Source organism: Micromesistius poutassou, assembly GCF_964030765.1.
Source record: "Micromesistius poutassou genome assembly, chromosome: 15".
NCBI classification, from domain to species: Eukaryota; Metazoa; Chordata; class Actinopteri; order Gadiformes; family Gadidae; genus Micromesistius; species Micromesistius poutassou.
In genome coordinates this window covers 8,095,019-8,120,061 of record NC_140285.1, presented here as the reverse complement: position 1 = coordinate 8,120,061, position 25,043 = coordinate 8,095,019, and the positions used below count along the sequence as shown (strand labels likewise).

General features: G+C 44.5%; 1 protein-coding gene across 1 annotated transcript in view; it reads right to left on the bottom strand.

The window, feature by feature from the left end:
• Positions 1 to 10,118: 10,118 nt before the first annotated feature.
• Positions 10,119 to 25,043, bottom strand: part of tshz2 (teashirt zinc finger homeobox 2) — a gene marked incomplete at both ends in the record, with an annotated part of 38,359 nt that continues 23,434 nt past the window's right edge. Inside the window, one exon of the mRNA XM_084480307.1 lies at positions 10,119 to 13,150. Within this exon, the coding sequence (XP_084336433.1) occupies positions 10,119 to 13,150 (3,032 nt within the window). The remainder of the gene's footprint in view (positions 13,151 to 25,043) is intronic.

Sequence of the window (25,043 nt, the reverse complement as noted above, 5' to 3'; positions counted from 1 at the left end):
ACCATCACTGTGCTCAGCACAATTAGAATATGTTAATTATGCATTTCATTAAGGGGCCTCGGCGCTCTTTGAATGTGAGATGAAATGTCACTGGTGTAGGCAGCCGAAAAATGGAAGATTGCCAGGCACAACTTTCTTTGTGAATGTGTGACACCTTCATTAACATCAGGGATTGCTAGTCTGATTAGAGTTTTTGTATTAGTTTAAGCCTCGAGGCGCTCACGTGCGACAGCGCCTTTCTTCCGCTCTCCTTCAGTGTGATCTGGCGGCGGCGCCGCCCTGCTAGGTGCTCCGGGGGATACCGTCCGTGTGGCAGACTCTGTAGGGGGGCTTCTTGTGCGGCACGCCGCCTCGTGGACGGCGTCGCGTTTAGTGCTGCTTGGTTCTGCTCTTGTGGCTCCGCTGTGCTCCTCTGGTGTACCGGAGCTAGCTTCAACCGGATGCAACGCAACGACTTGAGGGTTTTGTTTTATCAACATTGTGTACCATGTGTTGCATTTATTTATTGTGTGTTATTTGGTTTATTGTTAGCAAGTCATTACTCGTTGGCTTGTTTGGATCTCGTTTGGATTTTCATATGTAACTTGAACACATATTCATAGGAAGCTTTTCATGTCTTTATATATTACCTTTGACCAGGCACTATAAACTATCAATGTTGGAATGTGTGTTTGTGTGTGTGTGTGTGTGTGTATGCATCTATGAGTGTGTGTGTGTGTGTGTGTGTGTGTGTGTTTATTCTTTTGTGTGTGTGTGTGTGTGTGCATATGTGCATTTGTGGGTGTGTTTGTGTATGTGTGTGTATGCATGTGTGTGTATGCATGCCTGTGTGTGTGTGTGTGTGTGTGTGTGTGTGTGGGTGTGTGTGTGTGTGCGTGTGTGTGTGCATGTGTGTTTGTGTGTGTGTGTGTGTGTGTGTGTGAATGTGTACATGTGGGGGGTAGGGGTACATTATTTATACCTGTATTACCTTTTATTATTAACTTTTATTATTAACTTTTGAGATAATAAGCTACATTACCTGATCATCACATCTTTCTCTATAGCGGCCGTATAAAACATGGATGATATTGTTGAGAGAGTAAAACATTTCAGTCTATACCGAGCTTGCATTACACATCGGCGTTCGGAAAGTTCTGAAACTTCATTAAAAGAAAGCGAGAAAGTTCTTACTCTTCGGCGTGGTGAAATTTAATAGAAATGCTTTGGGAACGGGGATGATAAAAGCAAGGAGTGGGAGCTGTCTGACAATTTCAGTGCTCACATACTTTCATGACATAGGATGATTCTTTGGGGCTGTGCGTAGAAACGGTAGAAACCATTGTCTCTAGAAGACCTCATCTCCCAGATGTAATATAGATGTCTTGAATGAGTGACTACCTGCTGGTCCTGCACTCATCCCATAATTTAGATTGAGTATAAACTGTACCTGTGGAGTATATAGCCCCCACTGTGTAGCTAAAGCACACCATTCCATTCTTATGCAAATTGAAGAAATGTTGTAAAAATAAAGAAAAGTGGGCTTCGTTAGAAAACAGAGTTAACATCTCCATCTCCAGCCATCCATTGATCAGGTGTTGTGTAATATCGCCTTTAGGATTAAACGTATGCTCACATGACGGTGTGGCTACAGGATTGCACAGTATTAGTTCAGGGTAGAAGATGCTTCTTTGTAGATTGTTTTTCATCTCATCTTCACGCCAACTTTATTGCTAGCAGTGATTAATGTTGCTGTTCAGTACATGGTATTATACTATTATATTATTTTTATGATAATATTATTATTATTATTATTATATTATTATATGTTGTCATTATTATAATAATAATAATTATTATTTTTATTATTATAATATATTTATTATTATTATATATTATTACATTATTCTATTATCACAGTGACGGTTGTCAAATGTCCACAAAGTTGTGGGAGGAGGTGGGGGATGGGTGTGTGTGTGTGTGTGTGTGTGTGTGTGTGTGTGTGTGTGTGTGTGTGTGTGTGTGTGTGTGGAGGGGGTCTGTAAGTAATGAAGTCAGGAGACGATGCGGCGCCGTCGGTCCCATCTGAGGTGGTGTTGACGAGGAGTCCTGTAAAGAAAGCTCTGGGATGACACGTGAAGGACGGCTGGATGGGAGGGAAAACACAGCCCAAAAAGCCACAGGTGCGTCATTTGCCTCCCGTCTCGTCAAACATGTGTCACATTAAGAACTCTGCGACTGACAGAAACATTCCTAGGAGAGGCAGAATAATTAAAATGTATCAATCACTTGTTTTTTTTGTCTACATAATGTAATTTTTCACGTTGGATTTGATGGGTAAAAACAGGAGATGTGTGAGAGTGTGTGCGTGTGTGTGTCTGTGTGTGTGTGTGTCTGTGTGTCTGTGTGTATGTGTGTGTGTGTGTGTGTGTGTGTGTGTGTGTGTGTGTGTGTGTTAGAACATAATCTACCTACAGGTCCGGTGCTGTGAGAGAGCACTCAATCAAAAGAGAAAAATGAAAGGCTGCGGTCCAAGGCCTGAATGTATTCCATGGCCGGAGAATGAACTTGCAGCCCATGTGACACATGATTTACTCAGGAAAAGGCCGGTGAGTCTTTACATGATAGATCTTCACCTCCCTGCCCAGTCTCATTCTATGACATGTAATCTTTCTGTTTTAAGCTGTAAGGATAGAGATGGATAACTAAACGCTGTATTGATTTACTTGTCTGCCCGCTGGTTGGCTTTTTCTTCTCTTTTTGGGACAGATTGGTAACGTCCATGTCTGAATCTTAGCCACAATGGCTAACTTTTAGCTGCAAAAGATGACCTAAACACAAGCAATCGTCAACAAACATAAACATAGCTGGATTTAGTTAATAGATTTAGTATTTAGTAATGTTTTTCCATAAGGATATTAGGGTCACAACATTGCATAAGAGCATAGTGACAGAAATTCAAATTAAGTACTACACATTAAAAAAACCTAAAACCTAAAAAAATGTCATCATAATGTCTCAACAAGCAACATATTGTCACATGGTGTTGTTACCCTAATGCTACAACGGCTTGGTTTGTGCTTGTTGTGAACATTTGTATATAATGTGTACGGCCCCTGGTCATCATGTGTTAGCATGAGGACACAGAGTAGTCAGACACACTTCACAAACAACATGTTACACGTTAACTATCCATACCTCAACTGACAACAGCCAGACGTGACAGCCGGTCAGAATGTCAGAGCTCTCCTTTGCTGATGTAACATTTATTTAATTATCATTATTATTATTAGGAGTAGGAGTAGTTCTATTGTCGTTATTAGCAGTATTAGCATTATTATGATTATTATTAGTATTAGTATTATTATTGCTGGTACCAGGCGTCCCACAGACTCAGGCTCTGTTTACAGAGAGAAAGAAAAGGCTTCAATCTGCTGGCGTCCATGCTGATTTACGTCAGCCTGAGTGATGGCTGACCTGAAGGCCGGCCGACAGTGAGACGTATTACAAGTGAGCAAAAACGCCAACAACCCCTGGCCTGCTGCGGGGGCAACAGATGACAACAGAGAGGGCAGGAACCCCTTTGGCTCCCTCTGCAGCCCCCCTATCCCCATCAACACAGCCCATGGACCCCCCCACTCCACCCGTACCCCACCATGGCAGGCTGACAGACAGCAGGAAATGAGAACATAGAAGGGGTTTCTTTTCCATCATTTCAGAATTTGAAGGTAGAATAACACAGTTATCTTTGTTAAGCACTGACGTGCAGGAGGCGGTCAACATAGTGGGTACAGTGAGTGATTATTGTGAGGTTTTGGTAAGTGCAAAGGTTATGTCAAAACAATATTGCTAAATAGCTCAATATGAGGGGATTCGTCATGGCCATGCTGTGAAATGCTCTACGCACTATACTTAAAGTAGTATTTGTACAGTATAGCCTCATACATGCAGCCTTATCCTACTGTACCATAAGTGTTGTTGGCTTAGGGCCAACATGGCTACAAGTAAAACATCTAATAATAGCATGGTGTGAACGCCGGGGCCAATTAGGCGATAAACAATAGGAAAGAAAAACGTCTCGGCAACAACATAATGAGTAAACGGGGAGTGATTCATTTTCATTGGGGGTGCTGGGATGTGACCCATGGGCAATAACACCTGAAGCCAACCGCACCAGATCTAGTTACGCTGTTGAATGTTGGCCTTCATTTCAACGTACAATGACACCTGCAGATATGTTCTGTTCAAGGACTTTTCCACAAACCACTGCTAAATGGACATTTGAATGCCCAGTAGTAGTAGCCCAGGAGACAGTTGAGATGAGCCACTGTTGGTCTATTTTAAGGCAGCAAAGAAAATATCCCAAAGTACTGTTTGAAAATGTTAGGAAACATGAAGGGACAACATACAGCCGTACAGCAGATTTGTTCCCTATACATCAGTTGTTTTATAAAAATCCTATTTTATGTTTTTAAGACCCTCTTATGAACCCGGCTTACACGTGGAACAGAGCATTAAGCTGGGCTCCCTCCAGCTAAACAAACCTTGTTTTGCGTCTTGTCCCATCCATGCACCCACAACCTGAAATCATTGTTTTCCAGAGAGGTACTCCCGAAACGAAAACAGCAGCTAGCCTAATACCCAGTGGTCAAGAACATACACATCACGCAGTGCTGCCGCCTTGTCCCATATTTAAACCGTCACATGACCTACTTAGCGTTAACGTAAACATGGTATCAAATATAATCTCTAGTTACAACACGTCTGTGGATTACTGCGGGGCGGCCCGTGACCGTTCTGTGGGCCGCTGTGCGCGCCGTCCTTTTGCCGCCGTATTAAAGGGCTCTAATAAGCGTAGGTGTCAGGCGCATCTCCGGCGCCGTTTGGTGACTCAAGAGATGCTTGGGAGGCACAAGCATCCAGTCGGCAAGAATTAGAGCGGCGTCCGTGATAGTGCTGACGTCTGCAAAAGGGGGTCGGGGCTGGAGATTAAGCCCAATAAAAATGTGTGATTTGTTGCTTTCATATTTGGGAGATGTCAGCTTCAATTTGAGCCAGCACAGTGCCTCGAGGCGGCCCGCGTGACACGTCTGAAGGATGCACTGATGAACTGCTTGCAATCAAGTGGGTAGCTCTCTCTCTCATCCAGCGTAGGACGCCAATGAAAACCCTCTGTGCCGCACGCACAGGGAGAGGGAGGCCTCCGCCCGGCGTCTCGGAAATTCTCTCTGCGGAACTGACACGGGCAACGCGTTGGGTTGTATTTCTGATGGATCAAACAAAGGATTTCCTTTAGGTCTGCTTGAAAGGCTCACAGCAAATGAACTGCAGTATAGGCATACGTAGGTTTTTGCTCATTTTTAATCAACTTTTGTCTTACTAATGTTCTACTAAGCATTTACTAATGGTGTACATATGGTGTTCATGGTATATAAGGTAGTGGTGTTCATGTGAACTAAGGTATTTATTTATACATTCTTTTCTAGGGTTAGCGTTAACCCTTAACCACTAACCCTAACCTTAACCCTTACCCAAGTCCTAACCCCACTTATGCTACATAACAATGCCTAATACTGCTTTAACTCATGTTAATTCATGTTAAATTAACATACCCTTATCATTAAGTTTTACAATGTATTTTATATAATAGTATATTATTTGACATCATCATCATCATCACCAACAGCTACAACAACAAGCAGAGAACAACAGTGTGCAGGCACCTACGCCTGATACATCTTTACCTGGCTGGCCACAGAGGAGGGTTTGGCAGTGGCAGAAACGGGCCCATAGCATGTTCCTTTCTTCGCTATGAAGGCTGTATCCTTTAACTTTACATTTTCTGCTGACGGGGCATCTTGTGTCCACCTCCGAAGGGGAGGTGGACTTTATTCGTCTGCAGCTGACATTGGTGAAAGTTTCTTGCAAAAGAAGTGTTGGGACTATGAGTCCATCTCTCACTGAGTTGGTTTTTAAATAGTGTGAGGGATATAAATAGTGTTATACAAAGATGATCACTGGGACTTTGTGAGACACGCACAGTGGGGGTAATGAAATTAATAATGGAGACATTGTCACGTTATGTCAAGTCACATGTGTGAATGTAATCCTTTATTAAAGCGACACTGCCGAGAAGAGAGAGGAAGATGACCTCCTCAATAACTTAATAACTCTGACAGACTATTTGAGATTCCCAACATTTGAAAACACCCTGTGGGTTTACAATCAAACCTCCCCAAGCAGCCCAGTATCGTCTTGGTATGAAGTACTTCATCAACCTTTAGCGTTTCGGTGACACGTGTGAAGTTTCAGAATTCGTGATTAATAAGATACAAATACACAATTGATATTTGATAAATTACTTTCAGTTTCATATTCATGATGTACAATGAATATGCAGCACCAGGGGCCTACTTGATTGATCAAATCTATTCATCATGTGCTTTCCCTAATTAGCATATCCCAAGCAACGCTATCATCAGTGGAGGCCTATGGGCTTATTTCTGAGGTATGGCGGAGTCCAAGAGTTACAACACACTGCTTTTGTGTCTTGACAAGTGCTCACATTAACACGGTTTTATATATTATTCAATCCTATGAAAGGTTGCTCTGCAGCAGCCATAGTACTGTGATGTGAAGCGCTAGACAATACTGTTGTGTCTCTACTCAATCCTAGTGATCCTGATTAGCCTATGGAAAATGAAATCATTTGCAACATCTCCCGTACGGTTGATTACAGTGAAAGGGGGAAATGTAATATCATCTGAGAGCATGGCTTGGACCTAATGAACTATAGATTTTAGGAAGGACAAATGAACACAAAAAAAAAGAATGAGGATGTTGGTCATTATACTGTAAGTATTTCAAAAGCCCTTCATTAAGCACATGAGCCAGTCATTACCCCTGGTCTATGTGATGAACACTTTCACCCCCCAACACACCCACCCCCCTCCCCCCCCCCGTCTCTCTCTATGGCTCACAGGCAGGATGATGCAAGACAGCCCATGCTTGTCTACCCCCGGTCGCTTTGAAGCAAACCGAGCCACGTTGTAAATGTTTTGCGCCTATCCAAGCAGACAAATTCCGATGCACATTTGTCCCATTACAGCGTATCAACATCAGCAAGATGCACGCTAGTTCAAGCAAGGAGCACACACTTATCATTATTTGATAGCATGTTTAATGACAGATTGACAAAGGGTTCGCAAATGCAAACTGGCATCCGTTTTTGGAAGTCAGGGTTGAACTACGACTGAGAGGCAAGGGAGCTTATGTGAATAATTTGATTTTTCAACTCAGCTATTAAGAGTGTTAAATTAAAAAAAAAACTAAAGTTAAAGGGGTCATCTCAAAGACGTTTGTTTCGCCCTCTTTGGCGCCCCCTACATCTGAGAAAAACAGTACGGCGCTATACACACAAGTGAGTTGAAGAGCGATTCCGTTCGGTGGCTCCGTCTACCATCTCTGGTGGAGGCAGCCACTGCTGGCTGATGGAAAACGCGTCACTAAATGTGGATTGCTTTTGATTTGTAGGAATTATGCAACCAACCTACAGTTTACTGCAAAGGCAACGGCTTTCATCGTTAGGCCATAGGCTCATCACAATGGTGTGACCTCATTGATAGATAGTGATAGATAGTGACTAAACCGATATTTATTTAAATGAAAATCGTTTGAGATGTTGGAGATTACCACTTTAAATCTTAAATAAAATTATGAAATGATTGCAAAAAATATATTTTAGAGCATAATTATCCATGACACAATACCTAAACTGTGACATATATAATTATATTCCTCCAGAAAAAAACGTTTTATTTTGAAAATATAATGCTTGGCCTCTACTGAAATATGAGGCTGTGTCCTCCTTTAAGTCAGTGTTGAATCAATGGTTTGAACATAGGGCAATATATATATATATATATATATATATATATATATATATACGTATATTTATATATGTTACATGTATGGACATGCAGACATGTATCACTGTGTCTGCATATCAAAACGTCATTCCAATTTGAAAGCATAGGATTATTGTATGGGCGTACAACATGTAAGCAAAAGAGCGAGACTGTGTGTGTGAGCGCGTGTGTGCGTTTGCGTAATTACACCTCACTGTGGTCTGTAATTAGCCATGACATGTTAGATATACGGTACGATTAGCTGCGTTAATACGCAAACATCCCAAATAAATTAATATAAAGCAGAAGAATAATTATGTGTTTATTTTAATTAATTAGCTGAACAACATTTGTATTAATCCAGTGTGTATGTATGTGTGTGTATATATATATATATATATATATATATAAATAAATAAATAAATACAGTATACTTGACAGATTGATGGTCAACTCATTTCCTCCTGCTGATTACATTGCTGATGGGGTTCGTTTTGTATTAATCGCATGTTGTGCTGCATCATACCTCTCCATAAAGACCATTTTAATAGAATAAATTCAAGACAAATACAACTCCAACTAAACCCTATCTCAAGTATTGTGGTGTTTTCTCTTTTCCTTTCACACTTAACATCAATAATTGATAAAACACCATAACGTTGGATTTCAATAAATGCAAATAAGGAGTTTTGCAGCATTTCACATAGGGAGCCATTTTAGAAATGGTTGCTTTCTTCAAATTAGAATGGGTTGCTAGTCTAAAACACAATGGCTTTACAGAGGAGTGTGAGCTCCGTCTGTAATGAGAGGCACTAAATAATTTATGGCTTTAATCTGCTCACTGAGGTGTGTGGTCTATGACAGTAATTATAAATGCAGGGAGAAATTATAGCTGAATACTTTAACTGCATTAGGAGTCATCTGATGAACAACGTGATTGCCTGCTCATTTCCAACAATAGGGGGCAAGTCGGTGTCACGGTATTCAAATCACCACAGTGCCCATGTGCCTTTTCCCCTTTACCATCAAATGTCACTTTCCTGTTATAAAATAGAGATTTGATGGGTGGAGGTAATTGCGGACTTGATTGCTTGAAAAGAGATGAATTGCATGAAATGTTTATGAATTTAGGAGGCAATCATTTTTAATAGCTCTGAAATAATATAGCTGGAGGAAATATGTTTAATTGTTATGATACCAGCATGCAGAGACAGTAGCAGGCTTTACAGTGAGGCAGTAAAAGCTGACAAGGAAATATATTGTTCATGTGTATGTAAAAACCACAGTGTGACTATGGGGTCTTTTAATCTCCAAATTAGATTCTCAAATCATCAAAATATATTGAATGCATCTGAGATTTAAAGATTTAATGAACACATAAAAGTGTGGTTTAAGTTTTGTTTCAATTGATATCCAGAAGAAATGCCTTTTCTTTTGGTTTGGTTGCACACACCATTTGGTTGCCATTGTTGTACAGTTAATATTTCAGACGGAAGAAAAAAAAATACCACAAGCTGTTATCAAATGTTAACTCTTTATTTGAATAGGTAAAAAAAAGGTGCAGGTATATTTTTTTCTTGCTGTTAATAATTTTATCGCTTGAAATGCACTGTTTCGCCCCTAAAATATATTTACATGTGAGATATTCCTGTTTCCAAATTACCTTTTTTTTCAACATTTACAGAATCCAAGTCTAAACTGGTGATTAAACATTTATTAAAGTGCTTTTTTTTCTTTTATCATTGCAACACAAAACGCTTTACATAGCAATACACTGTACAGTTCTGTGTGTGTTATCACATGTCTGTCTACCCTTTCAAACAGCTGCACGTTTATGCAATTTACTGTAGTACTTAGAATACATTGTAAATTACAATTGATTTATTAGTTTTTGTTGAAATACAATTGAAACTTGAAATATTATACAAATAAATAGTAGTCATAGCCAGAGCTATTGCATGCAAACATTAGCAATCATTTTTCTTCAAGCAGTAATACATTTCTTATTACTGGTGATGCATTTGAGCAGGGTGCAAAGGTATCATTAAGTGTGTCCTTAGTTATTTCTAACCAGTGTGTGTGTACTCAAGTGAATGAAACGTTATAATAATGCACACTATACAATCAAATTTAAAAATGACTGGAATAATGGACCCGTGTATGTAAAAAATAAAAAGGAAAATAGACAAACAAACACAAAACTCCCCACAAAAGAAGAGAGTATATTCAAACCTACTCCTTTTCCATTTCCACATACTGTGAGTGGTTATCTGGGGATTTGCTGTGAGTTTTACTCAAGTGGAGTTTAACCGCATGGTTGCTTGCAAATGTTCTACAGCAAAGCTTACATCTGAATTTTGAGTCAATATCCTCCTCCAGGCCCGGTGGCTCTGTAGGTCTCACATTAAGGGCCTTTGACAGTTCAGGCTCTTCCATCTTTGTCTGGTGTTCAACAGGCAACTTGCACATGTCTTTTATCTGAAAGCCCAGGTGGGATTCCAGGTGTGAAATGAATGTGGGTGGTGACCTGAACTGTGAAGCGCAGTCATTACAGTAAAAAATCGGATGGCCAGTGTCCATGTTCTTCAGAAATTTAGTACCGCCGGTTTTCCGTAACTGGTATTTGACATTAGCTAACCAGTGGCTAATGGTGGTCATGGAGAGTCCGGTGAACTTGGAGATGTGCATGCGCTCCTGGGGGCCGAGGTCCGAGAGCAGGTACTTTCCTTCAGAGGTCTGGAAGAGGCTGGAGGCAAACTGGGCCTGCAGGATGAGTAGGTGGCGGGGGTTCCAGTTGGACTGTCTGCCTTTACGCTTGTGGACAGAATAGACGTCGGCCGACATGTCCTCAAAACGCCTGACATCCGTTTCCAGTTTCATGCTTGGGATTCTACATGGCGTGGAAGGTTTTGGTGTGGTGGCCTTAGGGAGGACTTTGACCATGTCGGCAATGTCAGACAGAGCGTATTTATGTGGCACTGGGGTAGAGGGTGGTAGCACTGAAGCACTCGCAGGCTTGCTGTGTTTGGATTTTGTTAAGTCTATCGGCTGGTCCTCATTAACAAACAGGAAAGTATTCTCAGGTCGATTTCTAATCGGATTTCCAAGCCTTAGAGCAGATTTTTCATTGTTCCGGTTTATTTCAGCGAAAATGGACTGAGTGCGCGCAGATATTTTAGCTGCCCTTGCATTGTTGGGCTTATTTGCTTTGCCCAGATGATTGTTCAATACAGACTGCAGTGCACTGAGGGGGTTTATGGCAAATGTATCCGGAGTGTCACTGAGAAGCTCCGGAGCAGCGCTGTGTCCATTACTGGCAGAGGGACTTGGTGTCTTGCCTGTGTCGAAATCCGGGCTCAACTTTCCTTTGATCACTTCATTCACGTCATTCGCACAGTCTGCGTCAAGCTTTGAAGAGGAAGAGGAGTCGTCCTGACAATCGCTGTCATCATTCTCCAGCGGATCAAACTTAATGTTCTGAATTTCTTTACTGTCGCTTATGCCCACCTTTTCCTTTTTGATGTCCACATTTTGATGCTGTCCCTCGGGGGTTTCTGCTCCCAGAGCTCCGGGGTAAACCTTCCCCTTTGGGGCGATGGTTCTGAGCTTGTGGTTGAACGACTGCTTCAGCTGAATGGGAGGAGACGCAGAGAGAGGCGTGCTTTTGATGAGCCCGGAGAGTTGATAGGCGGCGTGAATGCTAGGATAGGCACTCCAGCTCGGCGTCCCGGTTTGAGCTTTGTTGATGGCGGACGCCACTGTGTTGGCTAAAGATTTGAGGATGTCTCCTCCCGCGCCCGAACCCTGCTCCAGATCCTCCTCGCGGAGATAAGGATACTTAAAGGTATCGCTACCGGCCTTCTGATCCTCACTCTCTTGCTTTTCCTCTTTCATTTCGGTTTCCTCCACTTTCTCTGACGTGCCCTCGCCCTGGTATTCCTTCTCTCGTTCCCCAGGGGAGGCTGCTTTTGGGGACATTTTCCCTCCCTCGGTTTCACTGGCGGCAGGCTCGGCCACTACCTGCATCTTCTCTACAGCCAAGGGATCCAGGGCTAACTGTTTCCCCTTCTTGGAGGCCGAGTTTGTGACTTTGATGAAGTGGCCGGTCACCATCATGTGGGTGGTGAGCTGCTGGAGAGTATCGTGGGAGCTCCCGCACTCCATGCACTTCAGAATCTGAGATTTGCACGTCTCAAACTGCCATGTGTAGCTCGCCCCGTTCTGATAGCCGTAGCGGTTGTTGTTAGCGTTTGAAACAGCGGTGGCTCTCTGTGCGTCGGTCAAGCCGGTGGTGGAATCCGGGGAGCAGGGTCTCGCCGTGTCAAAGGCCCGTTTCTTTGACGGCGGCAACAGCTTGGGTGTGAGCACTGGGAGTGGTTCTTTTAAAGGCACTTTTTGGTAATGCTTTGTTTTAATCATATGAACACTCAAATCCTGAAGGGAGTCAAATGAGTGGCTGCAGAACATGCACTTCAACACCTTCTGTGCGTCCTCTTTCCCCTCCATGTCGTGCAGGTTGCGTTTCCTGGATTTCGATGACGAGGACGAGGAGTTGCTCTGTTTGCCGTGGTTGTTGTCCTTGTAATGTCCGCTTTTGTTCATGTGCACCGTGAGGTCCACCAGAGTGTCGTACGCAGCGCTGCAGTCCTTGCACCGGAAACGACTGGCTCCCGTGAACACCGAACCACAGGCTTTGTTGCTCTGCCTGTACAAGTGGACCGAGCTGAAGAGATTTGGTTTAGAAATAGGCTTCGGAGACAGAGTCTGCTGCAAGGTCTTGGAGAGCGCATCCTGGTGCCAATCGAATTCGGTCTTGGCGCTGCCGTTGGTGCTGTCACAGTTCGCTTTGCTGGTGTTCTTGCCTATTTTCAAGTCCATCCCGAGCCCTGTCCAGTAGGAGTCGGAGAGAAAGTTTGCATAGGCGGCCCTCATGTTCTCCAGGCTGCTGTTCATCTCCTCCTTGTTTTTGGGTGGGCCGCTCTCCTCCTCCTTCAGGCTCTCGCTGAGATAGGGTGCTTTGAAGTCTGTGAGGCGGTCGCTGGTGTCGCTAAGGCGGGACTCCAACTCTGTCTCTTGATTGGACAGGACACTAATGGGAGAGTTCTGGTCGCTGTAACTGTTAGTGCTCTTGTCGTCCGTCTCTTTGTCCTCTGACAATTTGGGGTGGGGCTTCTCTGAACCTTCTTCTTCAGTGGGAGGGTCATTCTCTCCGTCCTCTTTGTCGATTGGCTCTTCAAGGACCATGTCATCGTCAGGCGTGTACACTAAACAGAGAGAGAACAAACAGAGGACGGATTACTTTCAGGGATTGTGAGCAGCAACAAGTATATAAAAATAACACATGGAGAGTAATTTAGAGGAGGATATGTATAGATCATTAAATACAACATTTTATTAAGTTTGACAATGCTAAAATGGCAATGTTGAATAGTAGATTACCAGGCATTTCACAGCAGGTATTTAAGTATTTATGATATATTACATTAACAAATTCCATCAAATGTGGGTATTTGAGCTGCAAGTTTAAGTCACACAGCGGGATCTGTCATTAGCCCTTACTAACTGCTGGTTTAACAGCCCTGCCTGATTCGCAACGGGGCATTAAAAGAGGCAGTTCTCCAGAACCGTCATTCTGACAAGCGTCAGTAAAATCATCCTACATTTGACATTATGTTAACGTCACTATGTAGAACTGTTCAACTCATGTAACACATTTGTTATGCGGCCGTCTATCTGAATCAGAACCATCACCATCACAACAACATTAGCATATCCTTTCATGGTCAATGTTCCCCCTCATGGTCAGAAAATGTACATCCAAGGAGAGACGTGAATAGGACATAACAGCCCTGTTCAACCACTGATTTCATTTCATGTGGTTAATATTTCTCTTTGGAAGAAAGGGGACTCTTGTGTGAGGACTGGCAGGAGTCGAGCACTCAGGGGCCCCCATACAAGGAGGGCCACAGAATGTCCTCCTTCTTATGTGTCTCAAAAATACTTTTTTCCCCTTCTTTATTATCAATATTTCACAAGTGCCCCGAGAGGAGCGCTGGAGGTGAATGGCTTGCCGGCTAATGGACGGAGATGGAGATGGGACTTGGACTTTTCAAAACAAACATGGAGAATAGGGGCGCCTGTGAACAAGGGCTCCCACACACACCCAAGTGTGCCGTGACCTTGATCTACCGCAGGAAGAAGCTGTTTTGATTGGCCAACCGAGATCTGTGATGGCCCCCAGAAAAACACCCTTGACGCAGGGGGAGGGAGGAGTGTGTGAGTACAGAGGAATGTTTTATTTATACTTTTATATATAGTTTTTTCTAAAGTGATAGAGAGCACTATTGGCCGTGACAAGCCTTCAGTTGATGTCTTCTCTTTTCAAAGTCTTTCCTGACACTGAAAGATTGGTCAGGTTCAACACAAAAGTGGAGGGATGGGCGTTTATTTTCTGCCTAGCGATGGTGTGATGGAAATCGCTCATTCCTGTATAGCTCATTATAGGAAGTGACTTTTTCCTCGCAATACCGAGTGTCAGTAAAATTTCACCAAAGTACGTGTCAGATTTTGACATTCCCGAATGGGAAAAAAAGAGGAGAGGAAAGAAAGACATTATCCCAAATTGACATGTTTCTTTTTTTTTCCGGGGGATATGCAAGAAATGCCTGCATCAACATTAATGTATACGCTAGTCTATTGGTATTTGAGAAAGAAGGGGAAGATAGTGATTAACAACTGCCATCCCTGCTGTTTTATGCCTTTCTATCAGATGCCCTGACTAACAGCTAGCCAGAAGCAGCAATTAACCTTTTGGCAGGCATCACTCGGAGATACCACCATGTGTAACTCCCCTCCTCAAAGCATTGGTAAGTCTGCCCTGCCAGCACTCGGTTTATACTACTGTAATGTGTGTGTCTATGCCAAACAGTGTTGCTCCTCAAAAGAACAAGATCAAATTCAAGGGCATGGGTACTTTTGTATCACTCAATAGCTGTCATAAGCAGACTGCATCACAATACAAAATATATCAATGAAATTCCTGTACAAATGCATCTGGAGTGGTTTACACTTTAAGTGTGCATTTGTGTTGTGTGTGCCAGAAAATAAAATAATAATAAAATAATGGATCTAATAGGAGTATTAAAACCATGATAACTAAATGATTAGTATTAACATTAGTAGTGGCAGTATGGGAAGAAAATCTTGAAGTGAAACACCAACAAAAGAAATAGGGATCCAACACAAGAATTGGACCAGCCTCAAAGGTGTTTTATAAAAGCATGCAGACTAACTATCCTTAGAAAACTAGAGGCTGCCGTGGCAGACTTGAGATTTAGCATGTCATAAACGGCTGTAAAGCCTTCAATCTGTGTCACGACAAATTTATACCTTCAGACAGAAATATGCAAAGGTCAAACGACCTTAGGTGCAAATCATAAATCCTGCACCCGAAGTGTTTATAACATTAATCTGTTAGAACACAGGCCTGGCGAAGAATGATCTTGCTTCTCAGAAATGGCGGTGGTTTTCTGAGCCAAGTGTGTTTCCCGTATGTTATGAACCATGCTTACCTCATAAAACACGGCACACGGTATGTTACGCCTCGCACTTACAGTATCCTGTCAAAATACATGTTTGTATTCGCCGTTGACATGACAACCTATCCTCTCGTCAGGATTTATTGTCAATCCTTAAAAAAAGGGTGTATTCATTCTCTGGGCTCCAATGCGAACGTGTTATTAGAAACTTTTTGTAACGGTGAGGAGAAATCAACATTTATCCCTTCGGAAGGTCAACACTGCACTCATTAATCTGACAGGCCTACGAGGGCTAGCTGCCGGAGGGGTTTAGCTAATGGACAGCTGTGATACCCGGTGAGCGGCGGTAACACTATCTTCAAAGGAGATTGGGTAATTCATAGGTGCCAGTGACAGGTCTGCACGTCCGTGCCACTTTCCCCAGTGCACTCGGCTGGTCTCAAGCTACAGTTTTTTGCTGCGCACAAATCAATATCCTCCTTTTTACTTCTCATTGATTGCCTTAGCGGTGGGACCGACCTAAGCAGGACTGTTATGACATTTCTAGATTTCCCCCTGTCCTTGGAACAATCAATTACACGCACATGGCAATCAAAACCTCTTTGCAAAATGAACCTGCTCCATGACATTTTCATCTCCTCGGATTTATGCCAAGTACGGAGAAGAAAAAAAGAGAAAAGAAGAAAGATCTGCTCGGGTGTTGAGAACACCAGGGTCAGGCGTTCTACCAGCCATCTCCCACACTGCCTCCGCAACGCATTGTACACAGTAACAACTGGATAACAGAGCTGCAAATCATACCATGGATCTTTACTGTAGTGTAGACATGCAGTATATAAATAGGGTGTGTTAAATGTCTACGTCTAAAGTCGAAATCGTTAGGATTGTTTTTGCAGTGTTACCCGGCAACTTAAATATTAGAGGACTTTGTCTGCAGATAGAAAATAGATTTCAGTGTTCAGAGTTGGAATGAACAGTGGAGAATGAGTCACCGCACTGTTCTAGATAGAGACTACTCATGTGCCACATGGTTTAATGTTTGACGGTCTGATTAGGTTGTGCTGCTTCTGTTAAATCATTTATTTGTATGATAAACTGGGAAACTGTACTGTATATAGATGGCTGGCCATTGAGTCATCTGGACAGGACAATTAGTGAGTGAGGGAGGGAGTGAGTGAGTAAAACATGCTCAATGGATGCAATCTGAATGCATCCAATGACACAATGATCCCATTTGAAATACTGTGTGTTCAGGGCCTTACTGGAGCACATGAGGCCCAAGGACCTTGGTTGGTGAGACTGTGAGGACACTCTTGTTAACTTGGATTCTGCACTGGATCAGTGAAGAGTTGGAATGGTAAAGGACACTAATCCTGATCCCTGAGGCGATCTGTAAAGTTCTGTAAACACTTCTTTCTTCGTTGTTCCCTGTCAGGAAGCCCTGGAGTCCCAAGGACACAGCAGAATGGAGACGGAACCGTCGCGTTTAAGCTGCTGCCACAGAGTGTCTCTGGAGGTTAATTGATAGCAGGGAATGAAATTGTTTTTGACTTGCTTTCAAGAAGGTGCCCACAGAGTACATTAAGTCGCGTCTGAGCCGTTACTTCATTCCAACACTTTGGTTTTATGAGTCAAGTGACGGCAGCGATGTCCTCACAGATTTAGCCGCTAGGGTAAAACGGTCCTAAGTAACAGCACTGATATGCGTTGTGGTGAAAACTTTCTTCATAGATCGAGCCTCATGAGGAACGTTAGACGTCACTATTGTTGGATTCTCTGGAGTCGATGCTGCGAAACCGAGCGACAGAAAGCTCGGTGTTCATTTTTGTATGCATGAAGGATATGTTACTTAAAGCGCATTACCTAGTTCACTAAACCCAAGCTATTCATGCAGAAAAATGTCCTGCTTTCCTACACCCATAAATTAAATATTAAAAGGGCCTAATATAGTCCAATGGAAACGCTTATCTCAAGGAGAGCGTGGCCAACAGGAAGACAGACTGTGAACGGAGCAAAAGGCACAATGTGCTCAGATGGACCCAGAGCCAGATTAATATGATATGATCACAAATATGACACCATATTCTGCCATCTGGCTGCTCATTTGGGCAAAAATGATCCCAATAATTATAGCAATTAATCAAAAAACGTTTTCACCACCAACATTCTGTTAACAAAAAAAAAACACAGAGGACTTTGGAATGGCCGGTCAAAGCCCTGTTCATTTAATCGACGAACAATGGTGAGCCGCAACACCATTTGAAGCACGTTTTTTACGGATTGCAAAAAACAGAAAGTTAGATATATTTTATGTATTATTCATCTAGTGCTGCTCAGCCACGTGGAAGGGGAGGCGTCCTCTTGCTCCAGGAGCGTGCGTCCTCTCCGTTCGCACGATTTGACTGAACGCCGTTGCTCAGCTTCTGCTGTGAGACGCTAGCCTGGCTGCCACCTAACAGGATGTGAGAGGTGGTGGGAGAGCATCGCAGTCTGCGCCTCAGCACGTAAGTCATCTCTACGAGTGCTCGCAAAGACCACCACATCAAACACACACACACCACACACACACACACAACCCCCCCAAACTAGCATCGCTCACGCCACCACCCTCACCATGGCGATGCTAGATCTAACATTATGAAACGATGCTAGCGTCTTCTAAGATAGCATGATTGCCTCAGCCACACTCTCTTTTTATGGGACTCCCACAACAGACTCGTGTTTTGACGTTGTATCTCTGTTTTAGCGGGATTCTAATGCCGGCGGACAGACAACCCCTATACACCCAGCGGTTCACAGTGTGCCAAAAAATAAATAAAAGGAACACAAATGTAGCCTTTATATCTAAAAGGCATGCAGTATTTCTTCACACAGCGAGACTAAAAGCAGGATAGAACACTGTGTATTTGTCAGATTACAGATAATCTTTCTTCTCCACTGACAGATCAAAAAAAATTACCCAAAAGAAAAAAGAATAAAGAGGAGGCGGAGGAGAAGTTCCAGTTGGTGGAGCAGCAGTGCAGGGAGGGAAGGGGGAGGGGGGGGGGGGGGGGGGGGGGGGGTTGGGCTCCAGTGTATTTCGCTCCTAGCGGGGGAGGGGAGCAGCCGGGCATCGCTCTGTCACTCGCTCTCTGAAGAGCCCCTGACACGGTGCTCCAGGAGCGACATGATGAGGTCTGATGGTTCCTTTCTGCAGAATAGCAGTTTACCCCTCATTCACCCTTATCACAGGGAGAGAGAGAGAGAGAGAGAGAGAGAGAGAGAGAGTGAGAGAGATGAGAGAGAGAGAGGAGAGAGGGAGAGAGACAGAGAGAGAGAGAGAGAGAGCGAGAGAGAGGAGAGAGAGAGAGAGAGAGAGAGAGAGTGAGAGTGAGAGAGAGAGAGTGAGAGTGAGAGAGAGAGAGAGAGAGTGAGAGAGAGGGAGAGAGAGTGAGAGAGAGGGAGAGAGACAGGAGAGAGAGAGTGAGAGAGAGAGAGAGAGAGCGAGAGAGAGGGAGAGAGAGCGAGGAGAGAGGGAGAGAGACAGGAGAGAGAGAGAGTGAGAGAGAGAGAGAGAGAGAGAGAGAGAGAGAGAGAGCGAGAGAGAGGGAGAGAGACAGAGAGAGAGAGAGAGCGAGGAAGGAAGAAGAAGAAGATAGGGAGGGAGAGCGAGGGGCGGCGGGGCTGCGGCGGGGGGGGTGCGAAGCCATCATCTTACAGTACGCCACTCAAGGCAGCCTCGCATATTGGAGCTGACCAGTCAAGCAAACAGGCGGGACTAATAAAAAGAGCATCTTGCCTCGGTTCAAATTTCCCTGATTGAATGTCAGTCAGGAATGTTGGCGTGGCAACGGGGAGAAAGTGGGACATCATTTTGAAGGACCACTGCCGAGCACACATAAGGCCTTTTGTCTCCCTGCTCCACAGGACCCGGCGAGGTTAGGATGACCTCCGCCGGTCGGTCCAAACACGCCGTTTGTTTTTCATGCCCGCCATTCCCACTGAATACGCATCAATCAGATGCTCATTCCAGACCCTTTTTCACGCCTCCACTTCTTTAGGTTTTAATCAGCATTTCGTTTTTTTTCCCAGCTCCGTCCAATGTAATTATCGCAGACGAATGCCAATTATCTTTTTGTTCTTCTGTATCGTCTCGAGTTATATGTGCGCGGATATCGATTCATAATAATATTTACAGGGAACACAAGAAGTGTGACCACAAGCTGTGTGTGCTTCCTGTCCATCGCTCATGTTTTGCCTTTCCCTGAACAGCAGACGCATTTAAATGTATACACATGCATACATGTAATGTCCAATATATATATAGATATTATACATGTATGCATGTCCATATGTCCGTTACACCAAAGCAAGGTTTTTCTGTGCTACGTCCTCAATTAGTCAGCCGAGGAGGTATTTCATTTGATGTTATATAAATATTGTATACAGTAATGGCATTATAAACTGCATAGGAACCCTAGACCCGTACAAGAGGAGGCCTTCTGAAAAGCCTTTGAGGTCAGGCTTTGATCCGTCTGATGTGAAGACGATATGTGTGTGTTCTGTTAAAACAGTACACAACTATTTATGTTTCACAAACTCTTCCTTCGCCATCACGCCTGTATGGATCTTTCATTAGACTTTTGGACGGGTTCCAACCTAAAGCTTGCCTTGTACACCCACACCCACACACACACACACACACACAGACACACACACACACACACACACACACACACACACTAACACACACTTACACCGTGTTCAGCACTTTCTCAGAAACAGGACACCCTTTTTTTTTGCATTCCGTCTTCATTAATAGTAAATTGCCAGTTTTTCCTTCATTAAATACAATGAGGCCACTGAGCCCAAGTTCAGCTGCAGACCGGTTCTGTCAGATGCTATTGGGCCCAGGCGAGAGCCCTACGGTGGCACAGAGACACGGCGAGAAGACCCGCCAAAAAACCTGCGTTTCCCGGCACAAGAAGGGCGACGGAACGAGGGGCAGAAAGTCTTTAAAAAATAAAAAAAAAACACTCTCTCTTATTCAGCTTTATTTTAATGGTAAATGTGTTGTCAAGCTGCGTCTCCATAATGATCAGGGCCTGCGTTTCTTTTTTTCCTCGGGGGGAAAAAGTGCTAACTTTTATATTTGCCTGGTGCACATTGTCACTTTGACAGCCCGTTCGCCGTTCTGAGAACAATGGCTGCCCAAATAGTGAAATGTGTTGGCATCCAGTAGTTGAAAAGTTTCCCCTCAAAAACAGGCGTGCTGCTGTTTGGGAGGCATTCTTCTGTTTGATATCGAGAGGGTGATTAGAACGAAAGAAAGGAGGCGTTGAATGAAGCCCTCCTCCCAAACCAGACCCACCACCCCCCCCTCCCCTCCAACCCTTGTTTGAGATTGACATTCAATCCATTGAGTCAATTATTTCTGCTCATAAAACCTATTTCTAGAAAAGCTGGTTAAAGACTACAGTCATTCTGCGAGAGTGTGAATTAAACTACAAGTAGAATTCACAGAGAAAAAAAAAACACGACCCACTTAGCATTGGCTCTGCCACTCTGATCATTTGTAAAGTCTGAATGGTCCAACCTCAAACAGAATCCTTTCTGAATACCTTAAAAACTCAGGTTCACGTTAAAGTGGGTGGGAAGTGGGTCAGTTGTGACCCCCCCCCCCCACCACTGGGCCGTTTCAATATGTCCGTTACACCAAGGCAAGGTTTTTCTCTTTGCTACGTCCTCATTTAGTCAGCCGGGGAGAGACGTGACATTTCCATGGTTCAACCGTACTGGAGGAGGAGTAGCCGAGGAGTGCCGACTGCAAAAGAGAGAGAGAGAGAGAGAAAGAGAGAGAGAGAGAGAGAGAGAGAGAGAGAGAGAGAGAGAGAGAGAGAGAGAGAGAGAGAGAGAGAGAGAGAGAACGATCGAGAGCACGCGCAGAGAGAGAACGAGAGAGAGAGAGCGAGAGCAAGAGAGAGAGATAGAAAAAGAGAGAGAGTGAGAGCAAGAGAAAGAGAGAGATAGAAAAAGAGAGAGAGGGAGAGAGAGAGAGAGAGGTATAGAGTCTTCTTGTGTGCATTCCCTGCATGGGAGAAAGTGGTTAATCTATTGAAAAGAAGGTAGGCGGACGGGGCAGCCGATTGGAACTGATACCCGCGTGGCTGTAGGTTAGCGCACCGAGGAGGAGGGTGGGCGTGGGAGGGTGGGTGGAGGAGGAGGAGGGAGGTAAGGGAGGAGGAGGAGGAGGAGGAGGGGGAGGAGGGGGGAGGTGGGTCGAGGGAGGCGGAGACCAGAGCGACAGAGGAGCGGTTAATGGAAATGAGTGACAGGCTTTCAGAATGATTTACAACGGGTGGCGCGGCGGCAGTGCCGGCCCGTGATGGATGATCCTGAAAGACGGAGACAAACCATAAATCATGTCTTTGAATCATTGACAGAGATAGAGGAGGGGGGGAGGGGGGAGGAAAAGCAATGGCATTGATGTTCATTCTTCCAATAATGTACATTGACGAGTTACACTACGGAGCCTTAATTAAAAAGTGAACACGGGTCCTCTCCACCGCAAGGCCCCCCACCTCCTCCCTACTCCCCCCCCCCTGCATAAGCCAGAGCAGGCTCCTCTCCTCCTCTGTCCTCCCCTTTTCTCCTCCTCTGTCCTCCCCTCGTCTCCTCCTCTGTCCTTTTCTTCTCCTCTCTCCCACCTCCTCCCCACTCCTTCTCTGTCCTCTCCTCCCCTCTCCTCCTCTGTCCTCCCCTCTCCTCCGCTGTCCTCCCCTCGTCTCCTCCTGTCCTTTTCTTCTCCTCTCTCCCATGTCCTCCTCTCTCCTCCCTCTACTCTCCTCCTCTCTCCTCCTCCTCCTCCTCCTCTCTCCCTCTCCTCCTCTCTCCTCCCTCCACACTGTCTCCTCCCTCCTCCTCTCTCCCTCTCCTCCTCTCTCCTCCTTTCTCCTCCTCTCTCTACTCTCCTCCTCTCCTCCTCCCTCCTCCCTCCACACTGTCTCCTCCTTTCTCCTCCTCTCTCTACTCTCCTCCTCTCCTCCTCCCTCTCCTCCTCTCTCCTCCCTCCCCACTGTCTCCTCCCCTCTCCTCCCCTCCCCTCGCTGTATCAATGGTAATTAAAGATGCAGTGCCCTGGATCCTTCCCCTTCCTTCCCCAAGCAGACACATTAGATAAGTGTTGTGCTCTGAGATAATGTCAACCCTCAACAATATCAGTGCAAGCCGGGCCTATTTGTTCCCACATTTGTAAACAGACACGCACACGCACGCACACACACACACACACATGCAGGCAGGCGCTCACATGCGTGAATGCAAGCATGCACATACTTACACACGCAGTGAGGCGAGCATGCGTGCACGCCAGCGCGCATGCACGCACACATACACACACACACACACACACACACACAAGCATACATACACACAAAACACACACACACACACACACACACACACACACACACACAGACACACGCACACAGAAACACACACATACACACACACACACACACACACACACACACACACACACACAACTGTGTTCACAAGGGATAGTAAAACAGAACATAGAGACAAAGGAAAACAGGAAAACACTGGAGTGAAGAGAGAGAGAGAGAGAGAGAGAGGGAGAGAGGGAGAGAGAACATGCTTTGCCTGCATCTAGAGATCATATGCCAAGCTAACAGCAATTGGCAGGGACACATAGCGTTTACGCTTTTAAAAATGAACCTCAACATTAACGATCTGAAAGGACAGAAGTTGAATACGCTATAATCCCCCCTCCCCAACCTCCCCCCAAACTCAAAATACAAACAACATAGAACATACACCCCCCCCCCCCCCCCACCCCCACTGAATACAATGTTCAATTTTGCCTAACACAGAGAAGAGGATAAAAAAAAGGGGGTTAGAGAAACCATGCCAACATCCTGTTCTTAAGAATGGGGTTGCTGTGTCCTGAGTGCAGATGGTACTCTGATAAACAGGACAAGCCCTGTAGGAGCAGGGAGCCCGAATGAGTGGCATTCCACATCAGCTGAGCTCTCTTAAAGTGCACACAATGGCGCAATGAGGTGAAAGTAATCCTAAACATCTGTCTTGTGTGTCCTACACGCACAGGCTGTTTGCTCAAGTCCTTGCCACGGCATTAGCAGGAGGAGAGGGAGAGCGGGACAGAGAGAGAGGGAGCGAGAGAAAGAGAGAGAAAATAGGATATATCAATCCATGCATGAGATCTCCAGAGGGCTTAAGGAAGGGCTCTGTTGTCCGCCCCTCTCGCCACTCAGCCAAACAAAATGGAGACCATTTCCACTCATCACCTAAACTCAGACTCAGATAACCACAGCGACCGGGCGTTCACATACGTGCCGTAATGAACAACGTTCTGCATTTTTTCCATAAAAAGGCTTTCCCAATTTTTTTCCCCTCACATTTTTTTAGGATTTGAATAATTGGTTTCTACACGGGCCAGTTTGTCTGTCACTAATTGCGAATTAGTTAAACTAAATCTGAAGCAAGTTGTTGATAATAACGGATCGCTCCGGCTCTTTCTACTCCATGGAGAACAAGCTGTGTGGCGTGTGAGCTAAGCCAGGTTGTGCATAATGTGAGGAAGAGTGTGAGGAAGGACCGGTGCACTGTCCCTATTGAGCCAGTGGGGGATGTCTTGTTGGTAGGCATGTTGGGTGCACCAATTCATCTGAACCTCTTTCTATCACCGGCCTGCTGGGAGAAGACACTTTGGCAGGCTGGAATGGAAATGCACACACAATGGTCATCAAACACACACACACACACACACACACACACACACACACACACACGTACACACACACACACACACACACACACACACACACACACACACACACACTGTCTATAAAAGCTGCAGCAGCGATATTGGTCAGGCAACCAGCGCAGCCTTGTTCATGGCGTGAGTCAGTGGATGCACTCATCACACAAGCCCACCACTATGAAACACCATTCTGAGTGAGACTTTGACTTTCATGATATGTTCTTCTGAGTGGGAGAGTGAAGGTGTACATATATCGTGTTGGATGGCATCCAAGCATTAAAACGCAGCTTGACGGACAAGCAAAATAATTACTTGTCATTCATCTGACCGACTTTTCTCATTGTTGGTCTTCCGTTAGTGTTGTTAAACATGTTCCTCCTAACATTATTTCCCCGGCAAACCCAATGAAAATAAAATCCAGTCGCAGAAAAGCTTTTAGAGGAATTGGAGAAAAATAGAAAAAAAGGAAACAAGAAGAATGAAGACAGAACCTTTTTGTGTGTGTGTGTGTGTGTGTGTGTGTGTGTGTGTGTGTGAGTGTGAGTGTGTGTGTGTGTGTGTGTGTGTTTTTGTCAATGCAATAAGACCAGGACTATGCTTCTGATCACTGACTATTAGAAGAACGATGGCTGAATGAATCGAAGACGATGGATCTTAATGAACTTCTCTGGGAGTCTCAGTCGTCTCATTACTGGACCGGAGTACGTTGTGATCTTAAATGGTCTTAAAAGATGATCCATACAGTAATAAAGCAGTTGGCCTACAGCCCAAACTAGGATGTAATCAAAGTGGACGCCATTGGGACCTTCGCCTTACACCGCAACCCTCTTTCTCCTC